This window comes from Sphaeramia orbicularis, chromosome 16 (assembly GCF_902148855.1).
Source record: "Sphaeramia orbicularis chromosome 16, fSphaOr1.1, whole genome shotgun sequence".
Classification (NCBI taxonomy): domain Eukaryota; kingdom Metazoa; phylum Chordata; class Actinopteri; order Kurtiformes; family Apogonidae; genus Sphaeramia; species Sphaeramia orbicularis.
This window is the reverse complement of record NC_043972.1, coordinates 57,185,883-57,207,368: the sequence shown is the minus strand read 5'-3', so window position 1 is coordinate 57,207,368 and position 21,486 is coordinate 57,185,883. Positions and strand designations below refer to the sequence as shown.

Below are 21,486 nucleotides of genomic sequence, written 5' to 3'. Positions count from 1 at the left end.
CTTCTTTATTGGTTTCAATATGATATGCCAGGAGTTGTGCAACAATTAGGAAGAGATACGGGGAGGCTGGACAGCCTTGTCTTATACCGCAGGATAGATGAAATCTGGGTGATGTGCCACCTGGCAGTTTAATAGAGCTATTGCTGTTCATATAAAGGGTTTTTATAGCAGAGGAAAAATAGTTACCAAAGCCAAATTTATTTAATGATTGTAGAATAAACTTGTGCTCCACAGTATCGAAGGCCTTCTAAAAATCTAGGAATAAAATAAAGCCACTATCATTTAAGATTTCTGAGTAGTCCAAAATATCCAAAACAAGTCTAATATTGTTTGTTATGTATCTTTTGGTCATAAACCCTGACTGAGTTTCTTCAGTGATTGTATCGAATACCATCTTCAGCCTTCTAGTAAAAATCAAAGCGAATATCTTATAATCATTATTAAGTAAAGATATTGGAGGCCAGTTATCAATAAAAGAAATATCTTTATTGGCTTTGGGGATTAAAGTTGTCAAACCCTGAGTCATAGTAGTGGGAAGTTGTTCTTTCACTAAACTTTCGATGAAAACTTCAAATAGAAATGGAGCTAATTCAGTTGTGAAGAGTTTGTAAAATTCAGAAATCAGCCCATCAGTACCAGGTAACTTGTTATTCTTTAATAGACTGATTGCATCTTTTACCTCCTCAAGTGTAATAGGTCTGTCACACCACATCATATCATCATCTGAAATAGTTTTAACCGTTAAGAGGTTTAAAAAAGCATCAGCCTTCGCCTGACAAAATCTAGAACTGTATAATTAGGTATAGAAATGACTACAATAGTTAGATATTATGTTATGATCCTCAGTAAGAACCCCATCTACATTTAGCTTATTTATACTGTTAATAGGAGTAGTTTCTGCTACACTTGAGCGACTGAACTACCGTGTGTACATGTGAGCCGTGATTGGTTACACCCCGTCACGTGACTGAAGCGCGATTGGATGTACACCGTCTTGTGACCACATGACGTCCCCAACACAAACACCGATTGGCCGCACCGACCCATGTGACCGTTCTGCGAGAAATCACGTAAACACCGCGAGATTATCACCATATAGGCACTCACCGGAGGCAGACATGATTAAAAGTGTGCAGGTTTATCACCTGGGTTACATCTGGAGGTAAAGTTGGACCCAGATAATGGTTCCTATCAGTCTGTGAAGTAACGACAGTAGAAACTGTTGTAAACATGTTCTCTGTTCTGACTCCTCCTCCTCTCATCCACTTTATGTCGGCTTCAGTTCTACTTCGTCTTCAAACGACAGCAGCTGTGAGTCTCTGCGTCTCTCCATGAAGGTAATGTTGGACCTGTTTGACTCTCACCTCCTTCACTGTCGGTTCTTTACTTCAGTAGAAACTGGATGAGCTTTAATCCATGTGTTGGAGTCCGTCTGAAGTGACTGTGATGAGACCAAGCCTTAGAGTAGAAGATGATGAGAAACTCAGTGGTTAAACTCAGTGTTGTTGTTGTTGATGATGTTACTGAGGGTCAGGGTTTTTCTCCTCACTGGTCCATAAACTCCTCTGGACTATTTAGATTAGACTGGACCGTGTGTTGAACTGGTAACTTTACCATCAGTAAAAGTACAGAGAAAACCAACAGTCAGTCAAATCAAAATGGCGGATGTGAAACCGAGCTGCTTCATGATGACGGTTTGATTTAATGCTGCGACACAGAAACAGACACTGAAAAAGAGGAAGTAGTTTAAACTCTGTTGGAAACCACTAAGAGAATATATCAAACATAAAATGAATAAAATCACCCAAAGTAACTTACAGAATGTATTTGGTACAACTGTTTTATATACAACATATGGAATATAAGGAACCAGTACCTGTCCATTAAATGGAGGGCACTTTTCAGTTTGTTTAGCACAATTTACTTTCTTTTTTTTTGGTGTACACACACACACACACACACACACACACACATATATATATATATATATATATATATATATATATATATATATATATGTATATGTATATATATATAAGGGCTGCACGATTTTGGCAAAAAAAAAAAATCCAGATTTTTTTTTTTCCTCTAAAAACTCGATTTTCAAATTCGATTTTGATTTTTGGGTAAAACTACAAAAGACAACAGAAGTCAGCATGTCGTTTTTGTGAGCAGCCCACAATGCAAGGCACTGCTCTGACCTTAAATCTGTGATGGTATCACGTGATGAACCCACAGAAGTTTAGTTTTTCTTAATTAAATCTTTATTGAATGAAGTAGAGTATACAAACAATGTATACAACAAGAAAATAACATAAGTTTGCCAGGGGGAATACTCTATAATACAATGTCCAAATCATAGCAAATACTTTTGTTTTTAGAGCCTTTATGTTTCCAGATTTATCTAACTGCTTTAAATAAAGTTCTACATCTTTCAAAAAATAAATAATATTTGGTTTTGTGTTACAGAACTTACATTTGTGAATGAAAAATTCAGCAGGTAAGAGGACTAAATTAATTATTTAAAAAAAGTTGTTGTTTTTTTTCTTTCTTTTTGGGGTATCTGGGCCCACAGAAGTGATACCAGTGTAAGTCAGTGACAGGTATCAGTCATGCGTGCGTGGACCAGGTTAATATGAGTGATCCCCATGGGTTCTATTTAAACTGGGGGATCCGTGCGTGGAACAAACCGACCCAGGACACACTGGAGGGATTCTTTCTGTGGAGCTGGTGGGTGTGTGTGGGCACAGTGCCGTCTGGGCTTCACTGCTGAGGCTGATGACCCCACAACCCCGCACCCGGTTCGGTACGGATCCGGGACAACGTAAGATGAATGATCCGCATGCAGTTCTATTTCAGTTGCGGGATCTGTGCGTGAAGCCACGGCTTACATTGCTGTAAGTACTGCAGGCTCATCTCTCGGACACTATTCACCCAATTCTTTTTGAATTGGACACACATGTTCTTTACATGTGCCTTTCTCTCAATTTTTTAAATTTTTTTACAAATTCTTTTTAACAAATTTTTCAAAAGATTGAAAGTTAAGACTCAAAATGAATCACTGAGTTGGGTAGACAGGGTACATCAGTGAGCAGGAGGGGCAAAGTGTTGTGCAATCAGGCAAAGATATATGTGTGTGTATATATATATATATATATATATATATATATATGTGTGTGTGTGTGTGTATATATATATATACAGGGTGTCCCATAAGTCTCCATACATAGGAAAAATAAACGTTTCTTGACATAGACCATTTTTATTTATATAATATGCTCTATATGACTGCCATTTTGTCGGGAACACATTTCAAAATTCTTGGTTTGGTCCGTTTTCGGTTTTCAAAGCCATGGTTCGTTTTTTTTTCTGGTGTGTGTGTGTATATATATATATATATATATATATATCTATATATATCTATATATATATCTATATCTAACAGTTAAATATAGGCCCAGGAACACATTTGGCCTAATTTTTTTTTTTTTTTTTCAATCAAAAATGCTGAAGCCAGAGATGAGGGTGCTTGGATTTTTTTTTTAAAAAAGGCTATTTCGGGGAGTACTCCACTCTAAAAAGTCTATTTCACAGGGTACTCCACTGTAAAAAGTTGGAGAACCACTACTCTAATATGTATCTGAGCACAAGGGCTAGGAGATGATAAGCATCTAGTTTAGGTATTCTTGCCAGGAAATTTTAAAGAAACCTAGATAAAAAAAATTCTAGTTTCAAGTTCAGGTTTATTTGTCATAAGCGTTCAGGGTACAAGTACCATGGCAATGAAACACTGTGTTCCCTGGCTCTGTCTCTGCCCAGTATCGAAAAATAAATAAACAAATAACAATAAAAGTCACAGCAACAATAAAAAATGCTCAACAATAAATAGCACTACCCCTCCTATTGTAATGCAAAAAACAAACTAAATAAGTACAACTCTAAAAGCTGAAAGTCAGGCTGCAGGTTTCCAGATGCCTCTTTCTGGCTGAGCTGCTGTTCAGCAGCCGTGTAGCCTGAGGAAAACAGCTGTCTCTGAAGTGAGTAGTCCAGGTTTTGATGCTTTGTAAGCACTTTCCTGATGGTAATACCAGGTGATTTCATGTATAGAACGTGTTTGAACCACAAGATTGTCATTAATTCTAAAAAATTCTACATAATTCACTTGAACCAAAAGTTCTGTTGGACATGCACCCAATGTTTTTGTTGCAGAAAGCCAATAAATTCTAAAAATGGAATAAATGTGACTAATTCTGACGCACTCTGTTCTTCATCAATTCATAAGTTAGTGTTCATTCATATTTGTGTACACTTGGTTAGCTTAAATGTTATGGAACCATGTGCTCAGGATGGTTTGGTCCAATTACAAGTACGATAGTCGTCAGTAACGGATCAAAGACAAACGCATGCAAAGTTCACGTAGTTATTGATAATTTATAGAACAATTGTATAAGGTACCTTTAAAAAGGTATAAGTATATTTACTATCTGTAATTTTCAGAATCCAGTTCCAAGTAAAACCATGAAAAAATTAAAAACACTAATTTCATGGTAACAGATGAAATGCCTAAAATCTCCAGGCCCCAAACTTGACATGCAATAAAAATGAGTTTTTGGAAAAGGTCGTATAAAAATCTGACCACAGTATGTTGGATACACAGAATAAAAAGGAAAAAATGGAAAAAAAAAAAAAACTTCATATGTTACATTTGTCAAATTTTTGTTAAACTTTATCAACAGCAATTTTTAAAATCCAAAAACAGATCCATAAACTAGACAAAATTTCCTAAAAAACAAAACAACTTATATTAGTGTTATATTAGGGTATTAGGGGACAATTAGAATGTTTGCCCACACATGTATACCTCCACTGGACCAGGGTCCTTAAACTGAGTTTAATTATAAAACTGTTCATCATCAGATGACATTTTATTTTGTGTGTTTTTTCTACAGATTGAGTAGATTTAAGATGCACTGGATCTGTACGTTTTATCCATCATGTTTGACTTTTTGCTTATTATAATTATTCTTCTTTATTAACCCATAAAGACCCAAACATCTACTGACGACCAAAAAGCATCTACTGATCTAAACTGTTTAATACCTGTTGATCCATTTATCCTATCAATCCATATAAATAATTAGTGTAAAATACAGTTCTTCATCTTTTCATGGTCATCAGATATGGCCAGTTTGGATGTTCAGAGGCTCCGTAGTTACCATGGAAACACCTCATCTTCTACAACATTGATTCACCAGTAAAACCCATGGAGTTGGATCAGTAACAGTGAATGGAGACAGTTGTTTATACGTTCACTTATTGATATTTTCCTGAACAAGTCCATTTTTCTTCAGTTTTCTCTGTTTCTGATACAGTAACCCTTAACTTTAATCTGAGCTCTTAGGAACATCTGCATGATCAGTCAGTTAATCAATAGGAAACTAGTGTATTCTCAGTGAATAAATGGAAAACACAGACAATAATATTAAAATAAATGGTGATAAATCTCTTCAGAAAGGTTAAATATAGAGTCAAAATCATTTGGGAACTGTCACAAAAGTAGCACTGGGTCTTTATGGGTTAAACAAATCATTTATTCACAACATTTGAACCCAGTGTCATCATGGAGCTGCTTTAAAAGTGTCAAAGGTTTGGGTTTCCAAACCAAACGGACCTATAATCAGTCCATAATAATAAGTCTTCTGTGTCCTGTCAGTTTGTTCACATCCAGCCTTTCAGCCTCTGATCAGGACAGTTTTCAGTTTTTATGTCCTCTAACAGTCCAAATCTGAACCAAAGTGTTTGTTGTAAACAGTTCAGTGTTTATCACCTGTTTTTCCAGCACAGTTCACTCAACTACGAATTGGATCTGGAACAAACTATGATTTAGTTTGATGTTAATTCTTGACTCTGAGTAAATGCTTGAACATATCACTGCCTTTCAGAGGACAGTTTGATGCACTTTTGTGTCTGTACATTGTATTTTCTTCATTTTGGTCAGATCTAATCTGTGTCCACGTGATATGTGGCGTTGGACGGTGGTCGGACCTGAACCTGGTCTCGGACCAGAACCACCAAAAACAATCATCAAATACGTAAAAATAACTTTTTAGGGAATAAAACCTGGTCGTGTGGACGCCCCACCCACTGTCACTGCAGTGCGTTCAGGGCCTGTGGGAACTCCTGGAACACTTCTGGAGACCCTCCAACTAAAAATGTACATGGAAAAAAAAAACTGCTATAAAACCGTCTGGTGTCTGTTTTTTTCTGCCTTAATCTTTCTAAACTCTTCAGTTCAACTCAAAACTAGTAAACGGTCAATTTTCAGAATTTTAACCCTGGAGGATTAAAGATTGACACACCCTGGAGCCAATCACAGTAGGTTTATTGTGTTGTCTGTGTGTGATTGGATGATTTTCTGTGTCTTACAGTGACATATGTAGGAGCAGAAGGATCCCAAATGTATTAGTTTATTGAACATGTACATTTATCATCAACTAAAAGCTGTCACAGACATTAAGAGAAAAATCCCATGTAAAGTTCTGGAAATTATTCAGTAATGTATAATAATTAAGAGATTTATTCATATATGAATCAATAATAAGTGGACTGAGGATTAATTTGAAGTAGAATCAGTGTTTTCTGCTGCACATTTACACTCTGTCAAAGCATCAATGTGACGACCAAAGAAACAAGCCAATCACCATCTAGTAACATGTCACGTGATGGTTCAGAGCTCCTCCCACTGTAGACATTGACACCTGATGTCTTTACAGGTGAGACTCAGATTGATCCTGGAAACAGCTCAGCAGTGACGAACACAAACCCTTTTCTGTTGGACGTCCACAGGTGAGTTTTATCTGTGACTCTTTGAATCCAATCAGGACGCTTTGATCTGAGTCTGTGACAATAAACTGATCTGGAAACACTTTACACACAGTAGTGTAGTCTACGTGATACGCAGGTATACGCCGTATACTGACTACAAAAGGTCCCAAATTTCCGTATAACCACTGAAAATGCGCAAAGATACGTATCGGCACGGTTTTGTGACATAACTTTCACTTTACCGTTCATAAATTCCACTTCTCTGTGTTACAAAGCGGACACTTTTGGACCATATGGGCGTCCGTCAAGCGTAGCGTTACCTGACGTTTACAACTAAGGAAGCAGTCCAACTGTACGGCGGGAACGACTGGTCTAACACTAGTCAGTCAAGGATAGTGTTGAAAAAATGAAAAGAAAACAAAACAAAACTGCCGCTTCGGGCGACAGTCCAGCTGTGCTGTGCCTGCTGCTAATGCTAGTATTACTGTCAGAGAGCCTGCTGACTGCAGAGGCCACAGCAGCTTTAGCTGATGGTTCAGAAGGACAGTCTGATCACCAAACCGTCCTACCTGTAAGTGTAAATATATATGTTATTATAAAAATAGTAACTGTAATAATTGCAGGTGATTGGCACATTGAATTATATCGAACACTACCTAACTGGTGGTTTGGTTGAATTTAATGAGGTGCGGCTGCTGGTGTGTGTGCGTGTTGTAGATGAGACCTGGACCTGTCCATCCTTGTGTACTCAGTCAGACAAAGGAATTCAAAAACAGACATCCTTGGTTAGAGTGGAGAAATGGAAAGTTTGTTAAATATTAGACAACATATAAAGCTGTAGAAACCATGTAAATGTACAAAGTTAATGCGATATTCAAATGTTAATATAGTTCATTCATAAAATTGTTAATAAAAATTAAATTAAATCATTGGACTAGATCCAGCGGGGCCACAGGGACACAGTTCCTGTTCAGTAGTCTGTGTTTAAACTAAATAACTGATCTCCATGTTTAATACATGTATGAATAGGTCTGAGTACATACTTTCACTTGACATGTTGCAATTTACAGAAAGAAAATTTGGGGTAAAAATACTTCAAATTACTGAGTGTGACACAGGGACTCAAAATTAATATATATATTTTTTCACCTTTCACAAACGCATGTACAAAACATGCTGGTCTCATATGAAATTGATCCTAAATGAATCACAGGGCTTTAGCTATGATGATGAAGTACAATTGTAATCAATATTGGATAAAATATTGAAATAAGTTTTTATGAACGCTAATTTGTTGTGACACAGGGACAGCAATTTGTACCTTTGTTCAGTATCAGAGTAAAAGACTTTGCTTTAACTAAAGCAGTACAAATATGCTAATAAACTTTTATTTATATACATATTCCAACTGTAGTGATATATACAGATAATAGCAGAGCACATTTGACTAATAATTGGATTGGACCGTACCTGTCTCTATTATTGTACTGTTGAATTGTTAGTTCCTTCAGATTCACATACTTAAAAGATCACTGACACAAGCAAGAACAAATATTATTAGAGTTAATAGTAAATTTACATATTTTAGTCCTTTTTAGATTAATTTGATATTGATTATATCTTTCTTTTTTTTCTACAAGTGATAATGAAATTTTGCAAACAGTTCAATAAAACAGAGTTCTTAACTTAAAAATGAGCCTATTTGAGAAATGAGAGGTGAAACTTCCATTTATGACACTGATGTTCACTTTCGCTTGGTCTGGTCCCATTGACATCTTAACGGTCCATTAATTAAGACACCATGTACACCATTAAATGACTGATATGTTAGATAATAACATAATGCGAGCCCTTGAAAGAGTGGAATTTTTGCCTCCTTTTGTTTATTAGGGACCGAGCCGAAAGGTAAGGCCCTCTCACACAGTGAGAGGCCTTGCCTGCAAGCAAGGCCCTATTGTTTTTCGTTCGTTATGATATTATTATTATTCACACACCACTTTGACCTGGATTTTGACCCCCTAAACATGCTCGAAAACTCACCAAATTTGGCACACGTCAGGCCTCGTGAAAAATTTGATAAAATGTAAAAATTAACCCCATAGGTGCCAAAATGAGCTCTCTAGCGCCCCCTACAAACACAAAAATGGCCCTAGTGGCCAGTAGGAATGTCGTAGAAACATGAAACCAACGCCAAAATTTTCGTCTCATCGAGCCCGACAAATCACATGCTGACACTCATGACCTAACTCCAACAGGAAGTTTAGAATTTGCCTTTCAAAGTAAAATGCTCAAATTGCAAACTTCCAGTAGGAATATCGTAGACACACAAAACCAACGCCAAAACCTTCGTTTAATCGAGCCCAACAAATCACGTGCTGAAACCTTTGAGCTATCTCCAACAGGAAGTTCGCAATATGCCTTTCAAAATAAAATTTTTAAAACTAACTCCGATTACACTGTTTGTTGTATTGACTTCTAAATAGCACCAAAAGATAGAGTGAACCCTCCTCAAAAAAGTTACTTCGCACTTTTTCCATAACTGTCTTGGTTTTTTTTGTTAGAAGCCTGCAAATTTGTGATGTTTGGAACTCATTTTTCACTTTGGTGTTTTTCCCCACATGTGACATATCTACACGTTCACGGGACTCAGAACAACACTCACATGCAAAAAATTTTGAGATAGGATGTACGGTTATTGATTTATAGCAATTTGTTTATTTTCATACTTTTTCTACTTCAGACTGCCATTTGACCCCCTTAACATGCTCCAAAACTCACCAAATTTGCCAAGTATGTCATGGCTGGTGAACACTTTAAATCAATATCAAATTTAACCCCTTGGGTGCCAAAATGGACTCTGTAGCGCCACCTATGTACTAAAAAACACATTGTGGATATTGGAAATTTTGCACACATTCAAAAGTACATGGAGTACATTTTTTCAAAATAAAACCCCAATTAACAATGATACAAAATGTCTATTACATAACTTATTTTCATTTTTATGACCAAACGCTCAACTGTTTGTACAATGTTTCTTCATTCAAAAGTACTCTTTCTCACAGACACACATGCTCACACAATAGGGTTTTTCCAAAATAAAAGCCTTAAATGTGATAAATCATCACTTTTATGCTCAATTATTCACACAATTTCAATTCATGTTTCTAACTGATTCTTTCTCTCACATACAAAACAAAAGCACATACACACAGTAGGGTTTCCAAAATAAAAGTCTCATTTAAAGGTGATGGTGGTTTCAGCAGAGGGTCGCTGGTGTTCTTTACAGACGTAAGGAGGACAGACACTAAAGGGTGGGAACTGGTATGGGGACGGAGAGGTGTGAGTGGAGCTGAGGTGTCGACGGTCACGGGAGGCGGAACGCCCGGTGCGAGGTCCCGCCCAATGCTGCTTGCAGCTTTAATTTTTCATGCATTTTCTTAGCCATGGCTGAAGATTGTAAACAGTTCACTAATAGGTTTGGACCCTGTTCAGCAGGTCTGAATGCTAACATAGATACAAAAAGACAACTTGTGCTATACCTAAAGTTAATTACTGATGTTTTTGTTTACCTCCAGGTTATATTATTTATTCATTCAGTTTTTTTGATTTGAAACGTCTTTGTCTTTTCTTGTCACGGGCTGTTGAATAGTTAATTGAAGTCCAGTTGCCAGTGTGTTAAATATCTTGTCTTGCTTACAATACATTTACATTTAGATAATACATAACCAGTCTTTCATGATCTCACTTAAGTGTGGATGTATACTTTATGCATTAATGAGCGTGGTGGTTCTTGTGTGGGGCCATTTTGTAGCAGCTGCTGCTCTGGGAGGGGTGCTGTGGTACAGATGTTGCTCCAGGATGGGGGTGTATGTGGCTGGGAGGGCAAAAATCAGAGTATACCCACTAGAATAAACTAGACTACACCACTGTTTACACATGTTTCTGAAGTTTAAAGTCAGTCTGCGTTCATGACGTTGTTTTTATTGGACTCTGATATTTGTTGTAAAAACTATGAAGGCTGATGTTGAAGGGCTGATTTGTGTTGGAATAATTAAAACTTCTGCATTGGCATACAGTCAGATACGAAAACTGGTCAGGGATTCTGTTTGTTTTATTTTCTCTTCAGGCAGATTATTTACAGGTGGAATAGTTCAGGTGATGACATGGATAGGATGACATGGATGAGATGATTTGAGTCTTAAACAAAGGGAAACAATAACTATTACTAAAACGATTCCAAACATATTCAAGGATATTCAACTAACAATAACACAAAATATAACTCACTCAGGTATGCATCCATCCAGTCTGTGCATTTAAGTCTTTGTCTGTTCTTGAGGCCGCATGCTCCCAGTCAAACAAAGGGAAAACAGGATGGTCTGGGCCTGATCCTTCCTCTTAAATGGTTGGGTGTGGCCTGATAGGTGAGGCGAGGTCCTGCCCCTCCCCGACCAGGAAGTGGAGTTTTTAACAACTGTTGACCTTTCACATTTACAGTTTAGTCAATTATTGATGAACTAGAATCTGATCAGGTGATAAAGAGCTGCTGTTTAGGTCAAATAAACCAACTTCAACATGTTCATGACCTTCCTCAGTCGTCGTCTACAGATAAAAGTCTGACGCAACAGGACGTTAACACTTACTGTCAAACCTTTGAAAGTAAAAGTAGATTGAGCTGCTGTTTATCATGTAAAGGATGAATCAGTGTGGATTCACCAGCTGTGTGTCCATGAAGAGTGGTGACTAGAGATCGACCGATATGGGTTTTTCAGGGCCAATACGATTATTTGTAGTTAGAGGAGGCCGATAACTGATATTTGGAGCCGATATTCATTTGCAGTCAAAGTGTAAAAATTGGCGTAAAAAATTTTGAATAATGCAAACACTGAACTTCGTTTAAATTCCTAAAGCATGTTTATTTAATCAAACAAATAGAAAATAATAGCTCCAGAAGTGCATGGATTTCCTAGACTCAGAGGTATTTCTTTATAAAGTTGGATTAAAGGTTAAATAAATAGCTCCCTGAAATTTTTCCACAGTAAATAAAGTTACATTTAAATATAACTATAATGACTTATCTTTGTTTTAAGTTCAAACACAACAAAAATAAAGGGAGTGAACAAGCTCAGCAGCAACTCTTGTAAACTCTTGGGCCACATGCTGACATATGCGCAACTCATCATGCTTAATTTATTACAGCATTTGGGAAGCCTTAAGTTTATTTCATTGTTAAATTTTATATTTTACCATGCGATAGCAGGGACCCTGTCATTCAAAACTATGTTGATACATTATTAATGATTAATATGACAAAAGCTACATAAAAAAGTATACTAGTTGCTATGAGTGCAGTTAAAACTCCTGACAGAACACAAACAGCCTTTAGGGCTTTAATGAGCACACACAGGATTAAAATGTTCCAACATTTTATTCAGATAAATCACTTCTGAATTTTACTCTTTCATCTTCACTTAATTTTCAGATCATAGGACTAGAAAGCTCACAGCAACGTTAGTAGTCGTGATTTGTAGAGTTCTTCATGTAACACACACATTACATACATTTTCCCCATTGCTAATACATAGTCTGCAGAGTGTTTAGAGCCAGACTGACGAACTAATGTTCTGGTAAAAGCTCATCAGCCTCCACCTTAGTGCGCTTCCCTAAAACAAGTGAACTGAGTTTTTTACACGCTCTCTCTACACACATGCTTTTCTATCACAGACTGTTTCTATCTCGATATAATCAGCAGATTAATTCACAGACATGTCGGGAGGTAATCTGAGTTAGCAGAGCTGCCGCCAATGTTTACTTTACTCTTATGTTATTCTGCTGTTCACTGTAACGTTAGTAGCAGTTGTGAGATGTAGAGTACAGGGATGTTCATTACAATTTCGGAAGAGTTTTCTGCGTTTACCTTCGAGACACGTGTTTTCTTTCCGGAGCTTGTCACACAAGAAAACTTTCCCTCTGTGCGGTCTGTGTGTGTGAGGACAGCTTCTGTGCCAACCAATCAGAGGGCGCAGGGTGGATAGTGCTGGAGACAGTAGGCAGGAGAGAGAGAGGCGCGGCTGCATCTGAGCAGAAATAACCCAGTTTTAAATTGATTTCTTAATATCGGCCCATCAGATTAAAAAAAGGCCGAAGCCGATATACATCAAATTTCCAAATATCGGCGCCGATAATCGGTCAACCTCTTGTGGTGACTCCATGGGTCTCCCACTACATTTTAACCCCTGTAGCCCTGTCAGCCCGCCTGCGGGCTGAAAAAATTATATTGATATTCATCTACTATAAAAAATATAATAAATCAGGACAATGACTGTTTTTTTTCAACTTTTGCTCAAAGTTTAGACCCTAATGTTAATAAAAGTACATCAAAAGTATATTTTAGTGCAAACTTTAATGTTCAAACATGATTTTTAATCTTTGTGGGGTGAAATATATGCTATTAAAAATCTCCGAAATGAACAATTAATTTATGCATATCATCGTCAGTCCAGCCGAAAAAAAAACAGGCGAGGATAAAAAATTCCAATTTCTCTTTTAGTTTGTTACAGTTTACTCTGGCATAGTAATAGATACAATATTTTAGACAATGGGAATAGATTGTGAGGTCTCTAAATGTCCATAGATACCAAGAACATCCATATGAACCTTATTATTGTGAAGTAATTCTTCATTTACTTTGGGTATGTCTGTTTAGGCATTTTTCCCCTGAAAATATGGTCAGAATTTAACAGGTTAAAAGAGGACATATTTGTGATCCTCAGTAAGTGAACATCAGTATCAGAACAGCACTGAGTGACCCTCGGTGGACGAACATACAAGGTGCAGATAAATGACTCATAGAGCTCAGTCTGAGTTTAGGTCTGAGGGTCCACTGATCTGTTTCAGCTGTAACACATTCTTATCTAAGACTTGGACCTGCGTGAAGTTGGCCCCCTACCCAACGAAAATTTCTGGATAAATAGTCTCATTCGTTTGTGCTTCGTTTGTGCTGGTTTGTCAAACGTCATCGGCTGAAAATAAATGTAATATCGATAAAACCATAACAGCACAGACGAAAAGTTTAACGGCACAAACAAAGCACAAACACACGCCACCATTTTAGTTAAATTTGGAGGAAGTGGGGGGCTGGCTGACCTCAGAATGACCTACAAAAGAATTGTTAATAACTCGATAGCCATAATAGCACAAACGAAAATTTTAACAGCACAAACCAGCACAAACAAAGCATATGACTGCATCCTGGAGCAAATAAAACTACGAATCTGAAAATATTTGAACAAATGAGTTTGAGGGATTCCAAATTTTGTTTTAAGAGTTTCAAAGGACATTAGAATATTATCTTTATAAAAGTCTGAAATCCTTTGCACTCCCAACTGCACCCATTGCCTGAATCCAGGATCAGATTTACCTAGTTTAAATAACGCATTGCCCCAAATGGGGGTAAATTGTGATATCCCAGGCTGTTCTCCAAACATGTCTTGTGTTTCACACCAAACTCTAATTGTGTTTTTTAGAAATGGGTTAACTGTGTCCTTCTGAAGTTTCTTCAAAGAATCTGAATAGAGATACCTATCTAGAGTAAGTCCTCTGGCATTTTCTCTCTCTGTTTGAACCCAAGGTAAATTGGAATGTTCAGAGAACCAGAAGAAAGCCGATCTAAGCTGGGCTGCCCTAAAGTACCATAAGAGGTTAGGTTAGCCAAAATTTTAGAAAATAATGTCCCATCCTGATTAAGCAGAGAGATAGGACAAAAAGAACCCACGTCTTCTGGGTCTTTACCCTTTTTGTGTATCACTGTAATGAGCACTTCTGTTAGGGTGAGAGGAAGGACACCATCAGAGTGGGCTAGAGTGAACACTTTATGTAGATATGGGCAGAGAATTTTGGGAATTTTCATACAGCTCACCTGGAAGGCCATCAGGACCTGGGGCTTTATTGCTTTTAAGTGAAGTGATGTTTTTTTTTTTTTTACTTTTTCAATAGAGATTTCTGAGTTCAGCTGAGCTGATTCATTTTCATCTAACTGGGAGAGATTGCATTTATCCAAGAAATCCTGCATAGTCATATAGTCTGTATTGTTTTTGGAAGTGTATACATTTTTGTCAAATTGGAGAAATCGATCATTAATGTCCATGGGTTTCATCAGAATCTCACCTTTATCAGATTTAATTTCTGACTTGTGGGGCTAAAAGTCTGTGGCTTGTCATTAAATTCAAAATATTTCTCTTTGGTAAATAAGAACGCCTTACTAACCCTTGCTGAGAGTATTTTGTTATATTCATATTTTAAGACTGATATCTTTTTATGTAGTTCATTGGAAGGAGTTTGGGCATTCTCTTTGTCCAGAAGATTGATTTGGTTGTCTAGTTCAAGTAATCTGGTTCTTTGAATGCCTCCCAGAGAATAGAAGGGGTGGTTTCTGAATTATCATTAGTATCAAAATGGAGGGAGATTTGAGCTTCTAAATAATCACAGAACTCTTTTTCAGTTAGTAACAGAGGATTCAGCCTCCAGTTCGTCCGTGGCTTCACCATGTTTTGAATATTCACAGTGCACGTTAAAGGGCTGTGATCTGAGATCAGAATATTATGGTATGTCACATCTATGGCATATGGCATTAATTTGGCTTCTATGAGAAAGTAATCTATCCTGCTGTATGAGTTATGCATTGCTGAGTAAAAGGAGCATTCTCTGCCAGTCGGATTAGTGATTCTCCAAATGTCAGACAAATTAGTATTATTGCCTCCGCCAGGAGGTATTGTGATGGCTTTGCTTTGTGTGCATGCATGCGTGTTTGTTTGTTTGTTAGCAAGATAACTCAAGAAGTTATGGATGGATTTTCATGAAATTTTCAGGAAATGTTGATCTGCAGATCTATCTTGGCGGAGGTCTGTGCTCTCCGAGTGCTTTTCTAGAAAAGACAGTGCAGACTTCCGCCAAGGCTGATCAGTGGGGACCCCCCATGGACCCCCCCACCCCCAATCACCACCAAAATTTTATAATTTCTTCCTTGTGCCAGAATCAACATTTCCTGAAAATTTCATGAAAATCCGTCCGTAACTTCTTGAGTTATCTTGCTAACAAACAAACAAACACGGGGCGGAGGTCTACACTCTCCGAGTGCTTTTCTTGTTGAATGTATTCCAAAAGACACTCAAATTACTTCTCTCTATTCTGCAGGTGGAAGATAAATCTAAATACGGATGTATGTTTTGGTGTTTTGATGTGCAGGTTGAACGTATCCACCTCAGATTTGGTCAAATTGGATTCAGTACGTCCAAATTGGTGATCTTACGTAACATCATATGATCATGGTGGTGCAACGAGTTCTGAGGTTTTGTCATGAAACAAGTAATTGTTGGAACTCATTTGTACATTGTTGAATCTGCATCAATTTTCACATGTAGAATAAGAGGATTGAGTTTTTAAATGTTTGAAAATGTCCTATTAATTATATAACTAGTTAATTTTGTCTGTCTGCTTAATCTGGTTTGAAAGGGATGTGTTTGTTGTGTTCCATTCCATTGCATTTCAGTGACCACCTCTTCTGTTTCTTTGTGTTTTGATGTAGAGACAAGACAAAGGTAGATTTAAAGTGAAACCTAAAAGTTGTGTCTGGACAAAGATCACCTGATTTCAGCAAACATGGATGGAAGACCCACCTGTGACCAGTGTGGAAAGACTTTCACCACAGCAAGTTACCTAAAAATCCACCAACGCATCCACACTGGAGAAAGACCATATAAGTGTGACCAATGTGGAAATGCTTTCACTATGGCAGGTCACCTAAAAGTGCACCAACGCATCCATACTGGAGAGAGACCATATGAGTGTGACCAGTGTGGAAAGACTTTCACCCAGACGAATGTGCTTCAAGCTCACCAACGGATCCACACTGGAGAAAGACCATATGAGTGTGACCAGTGTGGAAAGACCTTCACCACCGCAAGACACTTAAAAATTCACCAACGTATCCACACTGGAGAGAGACCATATGAGTGTGACCAGTGTGGAAAGACTTTCACCACAGCAGATCACCTAAACGTCCACCAACGCATCCACACTGGAGAGAGACCATATGAGTGTGACCAGTGTGGAAATGTTTTCACCACACGAAATGAACTGAAAATCCACCAACGCATTCACACTGGAGAAAGACCATATGAGTGTGACCAGTGTGGAAAGACTTTCACCAGAGCAGATCACCTAAATGTCCACCAACGCATCCACACTGGAGAGAGACCATATGAGTGTGACCAGTGTGGAAATGCTTTCACCATGGCAGATCACCTAAAACTCCACCAACGCATTCACACTGGAGAGAGACCATATGCATGTGACCAGTGTGGAAAGACTTTCACTCAGAGGAATGTGCTTAAAGCTCACCAACGCATCCACACTGGAGAAAGACCATATGCGTGTGACCAGTGTGGAAAGACTTTCACCCAGAGGAATGTGCTTAAAGCTCACCAACGCATCCACACTGGAGAAAGACCATATGCGTGTGACCAGTGTGGAAAGACTTTCACCAGAGCACATCACCTAAACGTCCACCAACGCATCCACACTGGAGAAAGACCATATGAGTGTGACCAGTGTGGAAATGCTTTCACCACAGCAAGACACCTAAAAATCCACCAACGCATCCACACTGGAGAAAGACCATATGAGTGTGACCAGTGTGGAATTACTTTCACCCAAAGGAATGCGCTTAAAGCTCACCAACGCATCCACACTGGAGAAAGACCATATGAGTGTGACCAGTGTGGAAATGCTTTTACCACAGCAAGTGACCGAAATAAACACCAACGCATCCATACTGGAGAAAGACCATATGAGTGTGATTAGTGTGGAAAGAGTTTCACCCAAATGCAGGGGCTTAAATATCACCAATGCATTCACACTGGACAGAGACCATATTACTGTGACTAGTGTGGGAAGTTTTGCACCACAGCTAATCACCTAAAAATCCATCAACGGGTCCACACTGGAGAGAGACCCTACCAGTGTAGATTCTGTGACAAATCTTTTCTCACAGGTTTAAATTGTACTAAACATGAACGTGTCAAACATTTCCACAAAAGACAAAAACTGAACAGTCATACAAAAAGTAAGATATTGGACTCTAGTGGAAAGAGTCAGTGTCATAACATACCTAAACAGTTTGAATGTTTCCAATGTGGTGAAAGATTCTCGTCATCCTCTGCCCTCTGCTATCATCAGCACAGATGTGAATCATCAACGTCTGGACCAAAATGTCCCTCAGCATCAGATGACAAGAAGAAACACAGTGTGTGTGAACCAGCAGCACCCACTTCTGACAAGAGCATCAGACTTAAAAACCTCCAGATCAGACTTCACAGAATCCAGATGTGAAGACAAACATCAGACTGAAGGCTGTGTTTTGTTGTCCTCAGAGTACAGAAGTGTGTTCTAATGCACCACCTTCACAAAACAGTGACGTTACTGAACCTCAACCTGCTACTAGGTGAAAAGTTCAACTAGTGGAGGTCAACAAAGACCTGGTTTCTATGACGATACGACTTCTCATTGACCGTGTGGACTTTAATCAGTAACTTGTTGTGATTCTGTTGCTGGTTGGGGTTCACACAGTTGGATTTCCATCAGTTAGAAACAACATGATGAACATAATATAACTGAGACAGAATGACTGATGAGCTGGTAGTGGTTTAGTCCCAAACTGAGGCCGACAACATGAAGGAGATCACATTCCATTGGAGGAGGAAGTCTGTTTAGCAGAAAGTTCACAACCACCAAAGGAGACGTCACAATGAGTGTGTGCTCCATCTAGTGGTCCAGTCTGGTACTGGTCTGGTCCAGTGTTTACCTGAACATCAAACTGGATTCAACATTTTTCCGCTGGTCTAACCCTGACCTGCAGAATGTGTTTGATTTGATTGAAAATGTGTTGAACTGCTGATGACTGTGGTAAAGAAGAACCACTGGATGAATCAGAAAGTTCAGGACATCAATGGAACTGGAACAAACATTTAGTCATGTTCTGTTGTTCAATGTTCTACTTAATCACCTTGTTTTATTCTAATTCTAAAGTGGACCTGAAACATGAGACAAAAGTATTTACCATAATCATCCTTTAACAGGTTCCACTCATTTTATGTTCAATTACTTCATAATGTTTTACTTTTTCTCTTTATTGAATGAATGAATTGTTTATTTTGGTTTGTACATTAATCATTGCACATAGTACAATAATTAGAATAAACATAAAAACAAAAAAAGGAATAGTCTAGAAGCAAAAGCTTATTTTAGTGCCTCTCCTTTTCCCCTGATCCACTGCTGACATTAAATTAAATGTGTTCAGCATCGAACATTCTCATTATAACCAAAGAGTCAACAACAACAAAATCACATCTATCATCTCAACTTCATATTCCTGAATGATTTTATACTAAAGGCATTTTTTAAACTTTGTCAGAGAAGTGAACAACTTAAATTCATCATCAAGTCCATCCCATAATTTCACACCCACAACCCAAATCCACCTAGACTTCACATTTGTCCTCACTTTAGTTCATTCACAAATATAAAAACCTCTTCAATTCTAATTACTCTGTCTTAATTTAAAGTAATCTTGAATGCAATTTGGAACAATATTATTTTTTACTTTATAAATCATATACAGTATTTAAATATATACAATATCCTGCAATTTGAAGGTTTTAAGTTGACTCAATCAATTATTAGTTGCTTTCAAATATCCTTACTTTATTAATTATTCTAATAATTCTGTTTTGTCATTTTTCTAATGTATCTATAATATTTTTTCTCCATATTTCTGCACAGTATGTTCAGTAGGACAGAACCAAAGAACATTAGATCATGTACAGGCTGTTTTTGTTCAGTCAGTCTCTTGTTTTATACAGTATGTCTATAGATTTGGACACTTTACTTTGAATAGACTCAATATGAGGTTTCCAACACAGTTTACTATCTATGATGACACCTGTAAATGTAGCTTCATAAACTCTTTCTATTATCAGTTGGTATGTTTTCAGTACAGGTTCTGTTATTGTCATGTTTATATCAGTGAAATATGACTTTGTCCTGATTTGATGTGTTATCATGTGCATCACTGAGTGTTCTTTAAGTCTTATTCAAACATAGACTCAGTTCTGTTTAGTTTCTTGCGTTGTTTGACTGTTTTCCAGCAGGTTATGGTGATGAAGGAGTGTGAAATGTTGTGTGTAAACAGATTCAAATGTGGTTGAGTTGAATGTTGACATGTGTCCTCCACACAGCACTGGGAGGATGACTCTGTTTGTGTGAAGGTTGGAGTTCTCCTCATCCTTCTGCTGTTGGATCATAGACTGTCAACAACATGGACTCCATATACTTTGAACTCATACACTGTGTCTAATCTGCATCTGATGGGTTTGGGGTCATGTATTGTGTTGAATTGTGTTCCCTGGTCACATTCTACACTCAGAGCAGATTCACACATTTTCAACAAATGTCCCAAAGCAGCTGCTCAGAGTTCAGTGAGGGTCAAAGGTCAAGGCTTTCCAACTGTCCTTTTTCCACCAACATTTTGAAGCCTCCTGTGTGACATTTAGAATAGATTATTGGTATGTTCCAGATATCCTGTATTGTTTGTCAGAGGTTGGTCTTCTGTATTTGCAGATCGATTACTTAAATTCGAGGTATCAAAGTTGTGTGTTTCATTCTGTTATTTCAGTTTCAGCTGTTTTGTTTGGTTTCCTTTGCCATGTTCTTTTACCAACTTACTTATGACATAGAAAATTGTATTTCAGTGTAAAACCTATCATTATGGCATGACCATTATACAAACAGGAAGATATGTTTCTATTCTCCAAACATATCTATCATGTTTTAGCACATTAGGAGGGTTTGTATGTTTATGGTTCATTTAGTATTTAAATGCTAACAATGAAAAGAGTTCTTGTAAAGTAAACTTAAGAATAATCTTTGGATGATTCAATATTGAAGGAGCTAATCTGTACCATATTATCTCTAATAATCTGAGTTTAAATTGTGTTCAACAGGAAAATGGCAGACAAACAGACAGACAGTTGATGATCAGATCCCTGGTGGTCCAACAACCAGTGCCACAGCCTCCTGCATAGGGCGTCTCAAAAATCACTTTTCTCTTCAGATCACGGTGTTATTTAAACCAGTTAATCTCTGACATGATAATAGCCCCCCCCAAAAAATTTCAGGAAAATCTGTCAATGTTTGACCCCCCCCCCCCCCCCACCGCAAAGTATGAAGGGCCCATCAAAAAATGCTGTTTTTAAATGCATTACCATGCTTAATGGATACTAAATGGATACTAAATTGCCTAAAGTACAGACATCCATACTGCGTCACATGTGGTACCTGACTGAGTCTACTGTGGCACTAAGTCTCTTTGATAAAGAAGGACCAATAGAAACCAAAGCAGCCATGGTAAGACAGCTGCAGGCCAACCCCAAACCTGCAGGATTCACCAGAGGCATGGACAGCAGCCTGACCTGGAGGATCTTGTGGGACCCCAGTCCAGTCCTGGCTGATATTTGACCTTCTAGGCATGGATGGAGCATCTGGTGCCTCACAGACAGAAAGTCCTGGGTTCGATTCCAACACCAGTCCATGGTGGGGCCTTTC

The 21,486-nt window shown here is 37.9% G+C and overlaps 4 protein-coding genes across 7 annotated transcripts in view; 3 read left to right on the top strand and 1 right to left on the bottom strand.

Annotated features, from left to right (window-relative positions):
• Positions 1 to 21,486, top strand: part of LOC115435836 (uncharacterized) — a 1,131,008-nt gene that overhangs the window by 239,604 nt on the left and 869,918 nt on the right. The gene's annotated exons all lie outside the window — the stretch shown is intronic.
• The window catches only part of LOC115436331 (zinc finger protein 658B-like), a 763,626-nt gene that overhangs the window by 107,122 nt on the left and 635,018 nt on the right, over positions 1 to 21,486 (bottom strand). The window lies entirely within an intron of this gene.
• LOC115436291 (zinc finger protein 239-like) overlaps positions 1 to 21,486 on the top strand; it is an 887,505-nt gene that overhangs the window by 272,166 nt on the left and 593,853 nt on the right. The window lies entirely within an intron of this gene.
• LOC115436288 (zinc finger protein 431-like) lies at positions 1,099 to 20,027 on the top strand. The gene is made up of 3 exons (XM_030159100.1): positions 1,099 to 1,337; positions 6,774 to 6,846; positions 16,412 to 20,027. The coding sequence occupies exon 3, from the start codon at positions 16,486 to 16,488 to the stop codon at positions 17,686 to 17,688; it is 1,203 nt and encodes a 400-aa protein (XP_030014960.1). The 5' UTR covers positions 1,099 to 1,337; positions 6,774 to 6,846; positions 16,412 to 16,485; the 3' UTR covers positions 17,689 to 20,027.